This window comes from Malurus melanocephalus, unplaced genomic scaffold (genome assembly GCF_030028575.1).
Source record: "Malurus melanocephalus ecotype Western Australia unplaced genomic scaffold, MMel_1.1 scaffold_977, whole genome shotgun sequence".
In the NCBI taxonomy this organism is placed as follows: domain Eukaryota; kingdom Metazoa; phylum Chordata; class Aves; order Passeriformes; family Maluridae; genus Malurus; species Malurus melanocephalus.
The window spans coordinates 1-10,512 of NW_026624209.1; the positions used below are offsets into that span (position 1 = coordinate 1).

The window sequence follows — 10,512 nt, forward strand, 5'->3', positions numbered from 1 at the left end:
AGGGCCCTGGGGGACCACGGCAAGGGGAAGTGGCCAGAGAAAGAAAGAGTCAAAGCAACTCAAGTGATGTGTAAGAACAGAGAGGCTGCTCACAGCACACCCCACAGAGAAATCCTACAAATCCAGCCAAGCAGCAGCAAYCCCAACACTGCTCCACCACCAACAGAACAGCTCCTTCTCTTACCAACCAACCCCAGCTCACCCAAACTGTGCACATTCAGCCCGGGGAAGACACAAGACTCAAAAACCAAATGCTTGGGTTTAGAAGCAAGTCTGCTTTTTCTTTTCTTTTTTTTTTTTAGACTAGAAAATGTACAATTCCATTTCATATGCAGGTGTGCACAGAGCTCGTTGCTTGTAGATACTGTCAGAGAAACTGAGAGTCTTTGCATTAAATTGTTAATTGTTCAAACATTGATACATTTTGCAATACACCAGTTAAATACCAAGATCTATGTGCATGCACTAGAGATATATGCATGTACACCTTAATGTTTAACAAAGACAGCAGATCCCCCAGCCAGGGAGCATTGGAGATACCAAAAATAGATTAAAAAGTTAAATTCTTTACCTGCCTTTGTTAAATACAGACTTTTGAGATTGCCTCCCCTCCTTTCCCCAGGATTCTCGTGCTCCCAGGGAGGCAGGTGAGCAGGAAGGCAGGAGCTGACCAGATTATCCCARAACCAAAGAGAAGCACCTTAAAAAAATTCAAACTAAGCCTTAAAAATGTCTTTTCCATCCTTACCAGACACAGGGGCTAAGAAAGGGAAGAACATTTTAAACTGTTTTGTTTCATTTTGCTGTACTCCCAACACATCTCCCACAGAGTCTGACATTTCCAAYCATCCCTCTGCCATCCCAACTGCTTGGATCCCCTAAAGTGGGAATTCTGCCTGGGACAGCCATCCCAGCAGGTGCTAGAGCAGGGAAAGGTAATCCTAGTGTTCTCCCACTGCTTTGGGGACCATGCAGGGAGTTCTGGTTTCAACAGGTTCTGTCCTGGACCTCGTGGGGGTCACCTGGAGTTTTTCAAGTAGTGTCATCTGCTTTGTCCCCACCACTGCACATTTYAATATCTGCACATTTTGTGTAGTAAAAAGAGCTTTTCCTGTGAAAAACACCTCATTAAAGTCTGACTTGTCCGGTTTCAGTGTGACTTTCAAACACAACTTTGTGCCTCTTCTTTGGTTAAGAAAAAAAAGATACTTTTCCCTTTTTGACAGCTCAAGATACTTCTGCTAGACCTGAATCAACCAGCACAGCAGAGAAGGAGAGCAGTGGGCAGGACCTGCAGCATCACCCAGTCCAATGATGACCACCATAAATCAGGAAAACTCCTTTCATTTGGAACTCCTTGCCAGCACTGGAATTTGAAGCTCAATCCGTGTGCCCCARTCCATTCCAGCCTCCTCCCTTAATCAAAAAAACACATGGAAAAACAAGCAATGGGCTGAAGAGAGAGTTTGTTTGTCAGGTTGTGGAGAGGCAATGTCTGATTGACGTTACAGCTGTAGGGACACGGAGGGGAAGGACTCGTGCCACGGGGACATGGCCATGTCACAGATTAGTACTGCTGCCAACATACTGATTCAGCTTTACACACTGCTCTGAGCAGATTGCAATTAACCTAGGATTGAGGTATAAATATACACAAATATGTACAGTACACATACAGGAAGAGAGTTTTGCATTTGTAACATCRGCAACCTTGGAAATACTGGAGAGTCAATACCGAGGCCAGTGATTCGCTCGCTGATTTACTGGAATAATGAAGCCAAAACTTCCACTAGAGAGGGCTACAGTGGGATAATAAAACTCTAAATTAAAAGCTCCTTCCTCTTGCTTCATCCTCCCCACGGCCAAGGCCGGACTGTTCCGAGGGGCAGCTTGAAAAGAAGGCTGGTCACAGCTTTGAATGATCCTCCAGGAACCCGAACCAAACCGGAGCCCAAAGTGCACCTTGGCTCTTGTGCCTGCTCCCAATTCCTGTCCCCATCTGTGTGTGTGTGTGTGTAGCTATGTAGAAAATACAGTTGCAATCAGTTCTGTATAAATACATCTACCCCTCCACTCTGCCACCGGTACAGCTCTGCTGGAGCAATGTCTGTGCAAAGAGCTCATTAAAAATCATCTGATCTTCAGCCGGGACATCATCCACTCCAGTCCTTGGCACAGTCTGGAAACACAAGAGACAATGTTTAGGGAATTCTCAGGATAACTCCAAAGGAAATTCCATCACATCCATTTAAATTCTTCCCAAGAACTCTAAATCATTGTTGGAAACYCTTCACTCCCTGCACAGCACTTCCTGTGTTTTGTTATATAATCTATGGTGAGAGAATTCAGATCCCAGCTCATCAAGCCATTAATTCCTCTCTAATTAGGAAAACTCTTTATAAGCCAGACCAGATTTCAGTTTGCCCCCAGCCCACCCTCATTTAGCCCAAAAGTTGTGTCTCTATGAGGTGACACTGTGAATTTGATGGAGGAAGTTGGGTTTCGGACAATACCTTGTTCTGAGCCCAAAAACCTTTTAAGTATTGAGATTATGAAGTGCTGAAGCCCAGAGCAGCTGTGGATGCCCCTGGATCCCTGGCAGTGCCCAAGGCCAGAGTGGACATTGGGGCTGGGAGCAGCCTGGAACAATGGGATGTGTCCCTGCCCATGGCACAGGGTGTGATGGGATGATTTTAATGTCCTTTTCAAACCATTCTGAGATTCTGTCACATTATGGACAGAGGAGGAATGTGTGTCAAATCCAGAAATCACAATAAAATCCCCAGAGTAATTGCAGATTCCCCTCCTAGGGACACGAATCCCTCTTACCCCTCTCCAGTGAGAGCACAGCAGGCCTGAATGTGCCACTGGTGATCCTTAATTGAAGTCAGCTTCAGGAACTGGGAGATTTCAGCTACTGTCATGCACTCCTTCACATCCTGCTTGTTAGCAAAGATCAGCAGTCCTGCTTTTTTCAAGTCCTAGGGAGAAAGGAGAGGAGATCATGACAAARCAGCCCTTGGAGGCAAACGATGGGATAGCCAAGTAGAGAAGCCAGAGCCCAGCCAAAAATCCTCCAGAAAAAAAATGCTACAGGCTKTGACAGGAGCTGCAGGAAACCCTTTGATCCAGCACACCAAACAGCCAATTTTTGCCATGGATGAGGTGTAAAAATCTCAGGACAATGTTTTGCTGTGCTCCAGGAGGATCAGAGCATTCCTGCACCTGTGCAGCACTGACAATTTGGGAACAGTGACTCCAGGGATAAGCTTATTTTACCTCCAATTGCTTGGAATTACACCAGGGCAGGGGTGTATTATTGAAAATCTTTCCCTTGGAAAGCAAAATGGTGTTCCCAGGAAGCCCAGCCAGCCCAGGCACTGAACTGCCTATCACGCACACTCCTGTTCATACACAGCAAAATTAATTCCCAAATAATCAACCSCTCCACAAACTCGCTGCAACTGAGCTGGACAACTCAATTTCACCTGAACAGAAACTCCATGGAACCGGTTAGGAGAAAGAAAAGATTTTCAAGGAGCAAAGAAAAGCTATTTTAAATCAATATTTGACTTTCATTGCTGTTCTCTCCCAACGTCACAGCCACGTCTGGAGAGGGAGCCTGGGAACATCCTGCTGGCCAACAATGGGCACATTCACGGGGAGGTGGCTCCCAAATCAGCTCCCATTCTGCCTGGAATTCCACACTTACCCTGGGGCAAAATCACCTCCTTGACAACTTCATCTTCCTCTAGAGATTAGGAAACAGAAGATGCAGAATTTTGCAACAGCCTGAGAAGTCCAGCTCTGAAATCTTAATCCTCCCAGCAGCATCACATTTAACACTTCACAGCCTGACCCGCTCTATTATAATTTACTTTAATTAAAACAAAACTTCAACACAAAAAAAATTAAAAAAAAAAACACAGAGAAAAATTAGAAATTGAAGACCCTGTGCAAAGGCCTTGTTTTTCCTCAAAGGAAATCCATAGGCAGGTTTTGTCCTTCCTGCAGTCTCCTAAACKGTGGCTATATGTTAAATATAGCTGCAATATTTTGGGTTGTAATGCCATCATTTTTATGCACATCTTTTTAATCTGACACTTAAATTTGGAAGCTCGGCGTCAGCTCACACACCCTGATCCAGTTTGCATTCAGGTCACACCTCAGGTGCTGCCTGGCTTTCACAGMAGCCCAGCTTAGGCTCAGACCTCACACAAGGCTCAGCTTTAAAGGGGAACTTTACAATTCAGCAATTTACACCATCACTCTGGAATTCCAAATCATCAAAGAGCAGTGGCTGCTCCAGCCACGGGATTAAGTTCCATCATTTTTAGGGCTGGGTGCTTTAACACATTATTAAGGCTGTAAAACACAAAACCTCAGGCAACCACGAAGGTATCAAAAATAATTATTAAGTTATTGCAGGAAACCATGGGGTTTCAAAGGCTCTAATTCAGGTATCACCGTGGATTGAAGTGTAAAAACCACACATGTCCCTGACAGGTCCCAACTGCTGTTTCACTTGGAGCACTCTGACTTCTGYAATTTAGTGTTAATTAACAGCTTTACTGGAAGTTTCACAGAGGACAGTGCAGCAGGGACAAGGCAGCTCAGGGCCTAAATCTGCTTCCCTTAACGTGATCAACCARGTAATTAAAATAAATATTAAAGGAATATTTCAATAAAGACACGGGATGCACTCACCTCGTGTGCTAACATTTTATACAGCTCTTCTTTAGTCACAGAAATCCTCTCTCTGTCGGTGCTGTCCACCACAACGATCACAAACTGCAAAAGAGAGGGCTGTCAGGCAGAGAAATTCCTGCTGTGTGGGCACAGGATCCCAATCCCACCCCATTACCCAGATGGATTATCAGACATCAATCCTATTCCCACACCCTCCCCTGAATCCCAATGAAACCTCCCACAGCCTGGGGGGCTCACACCTTGTGCTGTGCTTTGGGTATAAAGGCAGCTCTGACACAACTTTTGACTTTCTGTTCTTACTTTTTCASTGAAAAATTGATACTGAAAGCAAGAAAGTTGTCACTAAGCCCAGATCTGGTTCTGTTGTCTGCTTGGTGTAACTGAGGCACCACACAGATCCCTCAAATAATTTGCTGCAGCCTTAAAAACAAGCATCATTTTTCTTTGTCCAGGTCAAAAACTAACATGTAAATGTGTTTGCAATGAATTAAAAAAGCCCTGAAGCTCCAAATTCCAAAAACACACTCCCAGCTCCATTTAGGCCGGAAAAGACCTTTAAGGGATCACAGYATCTCATAGGGATGAACTGGAGAACAAAGATAATTACTGGTCAAATTGTATTTAACCATAGAGAACATAAATATAATTTATGTAATATAAATAATTGTATTTAAATTGTATTTGATAACACATAGGAAACCTCGACTTAAAGCATTATTTTTATCATATTATATGTTTGATAAAGTTTATATGTGTTGGAGCAGAAACTCTAAAGAGTTCTGAAATGAACAGGAGAAAAAAGGTAATCATTGTACAAATTGTATTCAATATAGACCACAATTTATATATTAATAAATAACTATATTGAGACTGTATTTGATAAAATAAGGAAACCTTGATTTAAAGCATTACAACCCAAAATATTGCAGCTATATTTAACATATAGCCACAATTTATATATTAATAAATAACTGTATTAAGACTGTATTTGATAAAATAAGGAAATTTAAAGCATTATTTTTATCAAGTTATGCACTCAATACATGTATATATATATACAAATATAGATAAAAATATATATAGTATAAATATATGTATTTAATAGAGATGTTAAGATATATATTTAATATAGACTTTAATATAGATATTTAATATAGACGGTAATATAGATATTTAATATAGATGTTAATATAGATATTTAATATAGATGTTAATGATGTATGTACTGCAACTTCACCTCTAAAGAGTTCTGAAAACTCTTGGGGGTGTTTACATTGATGATGACAGGAGCTGCCAAAGTTTTGGAGGAAAACTTTCGGGCTGTCCTTGCTCYTGAAGAGTCCGATTTTGAAGGAGCCACGGCAGAGAGAGCGACCACAGAGCCACCAAGGGGGGATGTGCACTCCCAGAAGAACAGAATCACAAAAGCCATTCCCAAATGCCCACCCAAGCCTGGTTTCCATGGCTCCTCACCTCGGTGTTGGTGTAGTAGGTGTTCCAGGAGGAGCGCAGGGACTCCTGGCCGCCGATGTCCCACATCAGGAAGCGCGTGTTGTTCACCACGATCTCCTCCACGTTGCTGCCGATGGTGGGAGAGGTGTGAACCACCTCGTTCATGGAGCTGTACAGGGAACAGGGACAGGGAATCACCCAACACCCAAACTGACACATCAAACCTACACCCGGTGGGTGCTCCCAGCAGAACACCCTCAGCAACCGCTCATTGTGCAGCAGAGACAAGGTTTGATGAGGGAAGGCGCAGAAATGTAAATAAAAACAGCAATAAAAAGGACTCAGTGAGCTATATCATAATCAAATTATAGAGCTGACAGAGCACTTATGAACAAACTCCGTTATAATTAATTAAATCATGAAGCTGAGAGAATTTTGCTTCAGAAGCTGCTGGGARCACTCAGCTCTTCTTTCTGCAGGCCCATTCTGGCTCACATGGGACAGAGAAGTTGTTTTGCTTCAAGAATGTGGTTAAGCCACRAGATTTCCAAGGTTTCAGGAAAACAACAGCTCATCCTCCAGTTCCGCCAGAAACACTTCATCCACTCCATCCTGCTCTCCTTCCAGAGCAGCCCACTAAAACCAGTTTTTCTTCACCRTTCAGTTGCTTTATGTCCTAACTTCCTACTTTTTTGGCCTCAGCACAGTCCAATATACAACTTGGAGAGAAATGCAGCCATTAAATATTTCAGATATACTGTTTAGTGATACTGAGTGTGACTTTGACCACCAGTTTCACATCAAAAAACCAAATGTGTGCTCTAGATACTCCTAAAATTCAGATTATTTAAACTCTACTGTAACATGCAAAAAAAAGAACACAGCTCCAAGGCAAACCATRTTCAAAAGGACTTAATTATTTTTTTCTTCTGATCATCTTGATATATAGTTTTTCATTTTGTATTAACTTTTTTGAAGTTCCAGCAGAGCTTTTAGTTACAGTGACAGCAATTTGAGACTTGTAATGGTGCTGGAATATTTCCTGAAGAGGGGAACCAAGGAGATAAAGGGATGTTGCAGTGCTCTGAAAAGCAATCCCAGGGCCAGGGCAGGGAAAGCTGAGTGTGAGAATGGGAAAAAAAAGGAAGTGTCTGGAAGAGGAAAAATGGGATATGCAAAGATGAGATAGGGTCAAGGAGGAACCAGGCAGGAAAGGGGGAAAGAGAGAAGAGAGCTGGGAAAGTCCTGTAGAGTTAAACCGAGTACAAAGAAAAAGGAGACATACAGAGATTCACTGTATGAGAGGGAGAAGAAAACACTGAAACTGCAGAAATAAGGGGAAGGACTGCATGACATTTGTAGAGGAAGTGGATTAAAAAGCACCAAGGATGGCCCTCGGCTGAGCAGTTCCCAGTTTTAAGAAATACCCTCCATTCTGTTCAGGCTTTTCAAATTCTCTCACCCCCTCTATAAATCACCATCACCTTTACACTTTCACTCTCCCTGCAGCAGGGCAGGGCACAAGCAGCTGGAAGTGTTTTGGAAAGGCAAAGCAGGTCAGACTGTGACAAACCCCAACCACTTCCAGAAAGCCTATTTTAACTGTAGCATTGGAGCAGCACAGCCAYAGCATTCAGCAGGAATTATTTCTGACTCAGGAACACTTCCCAGTGCCACAGCACGTGGGAAAGGGCCAATCTGTCCCCARCACAAACAGACCTTGAGCTGCCTGTGCCACCCAGCAGCTCCTGAGCCTGAGGACACATTGGTACCCTCTTATCAAACTGCAGTTCRAGAACTGAGATACAAAGCTCATTGGAGTTCCATGTAAACCAGGAGCAAGGTAAGTGCAAGGCAAACACAAATCAATGCTGCTGTTGAAGGCAGAAGTKCAGGACAGCACAGAGATGTCGTCCTGGGTTCCTGCTGGGATCAGCCTTCCTCCTTCATCCCATCCCACAAATGACACCAAAYTGATCTCAGCTCTGGGGACACAGGGCACGGCAGGCAGAGGTGCTTTGCCACTCACACAATGATGATGTGTCTGGTGTTTAAATCTGCGGTGTGAATCAGTTTTACAACAGTGTCCCGTGGCCAACACTCACCACAATCATATTTTATGGGGCTGGCAAAAAGCCAATGCCGTGACACCAAGGGCGGCCGGGAGCGCGTGGGTAACAGCAGGTGATGTGATCCAAAACTCTCTGAACAAAACCTCATTCATCCACCAGGCACAGCAGAGCCCTTTCCAAACTCCAGCCAGCCGCTGCCACCTGGAAAGCTCTGAGTGAAACCACCYAGGGCAGCCTAACACACCTGGAAAAGCCCCGAACGTGCCCGCAGGTCCTACTTACAATTGGTACAGAATGGTCGTTTTCCCTGCATTGTCCAGGCCCACAATGATCACTTTGTGCTCTGCAAGGAAAACAGCACTGGTAAGTCACAGCTCACTCWCTCTGCTGTGGTGACAGCAGCTGGGTCTGGATCAAGGGCAGTGCCACGTTTGCCACTGGTTCCTGAGCCAACACTGCTCAGCTGCAGGTGCTGCTCTGAGCAAAGAAGGGACTGGCAATTTATCCCCCATCCACAGGAACCACTCCTGAGAGATTTCAGGGGGATGTTTTCCATCTCTGGCTGCCAATGTCAYGCTGGAATGCTGTCCCAAGCTCCTGCAGGGTTTTGCAGCCTGTATCAAACTCCAGCCCTCCAAACACAACAGCTGTCAGCTCCACTGTCCCTCCATCCAGGCAGTACCTTGATGTCCTGGCAAAGAGCAGCTCAAACCCCAACCAGGCTGATTTACAGTTTGATCCCTGTGCCCCCAATGCCCTCCTTCCCTCCTGGCATGTTTGGAGAACAGATGTGCCCATAAACACTGTACAGGACACATTCACCCAGATCAGTCTTGGACAACTCACAGAGTGCTCCACAACTTTCCTCTAAGATTGTGCAGCTCCATGCCCCAATCAAGTCTTGTTTCCCTTCAAACCCTCCTCTCCTGTGCATCACAAAAGTGACAGGGAACTCCACAGCTGGTGGTGTCAAGCACATCCAAATTTATGATTTCCAGTTTGGGTGAGCACAGCCAGCTCACAGCTGTTACACAACTTTCATTTGCACAACCCCAAGCAGGGCAAGTCAAGTAAAAGCCTGGTGAGAAGGGGTTTTCTCCCCTCCTTCCCCTTTTCCTCGAGGGCAACAAAAAGCCATTACAAACATACCCAAATTTCAGATACTGAGCTCAATTCCTGCCAGAAAARTACACCCACACTGACTTATCCCAGAAGAGAAGGAAGGGGCAGGGGTCAGGTAAGTGAAGGTTTCTTGGGTTTGATTTTACCAATATTGTGTGGTTTTGCAGAGTTGTCTTTTATGCCATCCAATAYAAATTTCAGTTTTAATAACTTTGCATAACTGCACAATATTGTAAAAGTGGCTGCTTACCTGACCCCACATAACTAGGAACTTTTGTTTCAGGTGGGATGCTGCCAGCATAGTGGATGTTAGGAAATCAAGTTGAAACAGGTCTGAGGTGGGGCTGGATGCTACAAGACAAAAATATTTTGTTGTATTTGCACTAAACTTTAACAGGGACATAACTGGGACATTCAGCGAGCAGGTGTGAGAATAGCGAGGTTCACTCCAAATCAAATTCCAAGGACTTTAGAAACATGGAAAGAGCAACAGCAGGTGTTTTGGAGTTAAAGTTACAACTCTCATGAACACCTTGCTGTTAAAGACTGATGTTAAAAAGTCCCAGGATGGTTTGGGGTGGAAGGGGAATTAAGGATTATCCAGTCCACGGGCAGGGACACCTTCCACTATCCCAGGCTGCTCCAAGCCYCATCCAACCTGGCCTGGGACACTTCCAGGCATCCAGGGGCAGCCACAACTGAAGCTATAAATAACATTTACTCCACGAACGAGCCAGATATCGAGGTTTGCCACTTAAACCCGCTCTGCCGACAGCAAGACGAACCCACCCGCCACGCCGCGCCACGGCCGTGTTCTTGTGGCACACGTTAATAATTKAACAGGCGGCTGTCAGGAAATGAGCATTCCAGTAATTGAGAGAAGGGGGAAAAAAGGTTAAAGCCCCGATTTCCAAGAACACGGCGGTCGYCCCGAAGCGGGTGTGGGTCCCTCCCGGATCGCCCCCGGGCCTCACCCTGATGGTTGAAGAGCCTCCATATCCTGGTGAAGAGGATCCCCATCCTCGGCCGGGCGCTCCGGGCCTCGCCGGCCGCGGCTCTGCGGGGCCGCGGGAGCTCAGGGCCCGGCGCAGCGCCCCGAGTGCCGGCTGGGGCCGCGCCGGGGCCGCTGCCGCTCGGACATCGCCGCGGGGTCGGG

General features: G+C 45.3%; 1 protein-coding gene across 2 annotated transcripts; it reads right to left on the reverse strand.

Annotated features, from left to right (window-relative positions):
* Positions 1–6: 6 nt before the first annotated feature.
* ARL5A (ADP ribosylation factor like GTPase 5A) lies at positions 7–10,506 on the reverse strand. Of its 2 annotated transcripts, none has more exons than XM_057386507.1 (6): positions 10,331–10,506; positions 8,517–8,577; positions 6,184–6,331; positions 4,708–4,791; positions 2,830–2,981; positions 7–2,179 (listed from the first exon to the last, which is right to left on the reverse strand). In XM_057386507.1, the coding sequence occupies exons 1-6, from the start codon at positions 10,374–10,376 to the stop codon at positions 2,131–2,133; spliced, it is 540 nt and encodes a 179-aa protein (XP_057242490.1). In that variant the 5' UTR covers positions 10,377–10,506; the 3' UTR covers positions 7–2,130. The 2 variants fall into 2 exon arrangements, with proteins under 2 accessions (XP_057242490.1, XP_057242491.1); XM_057386508.1 differs by lacking the exon at positions 10,331–10,506 and adding an exon at positions 9,607–9,625.
* Positions 10,507–10,512: the final 6 nt, after the last annotated feature.

Coding starts and splice junctions, on each gene's coding strand:
- ARL5A (XM_057386507.1), bottom strand. CDS start 10,376: ATGGGGATCCTCTTCACCAGGATATGGAGGCTCTTCAACCATCAGG. Junction 8,578..10,330: donor GAGGCTCTTCAACCATCAGG/GTGAGGCCCGGG, acceptor TTTTCCTTGCAG/AGCACAAAGTGATCATTGTG. Junction 6,332..8,516: donor ACGACCATTCTGTACCAATT/GTAAGTAGGACC, acceptor TTCCCTGTACAG/CTCCATGAACGAGGTGGTTC.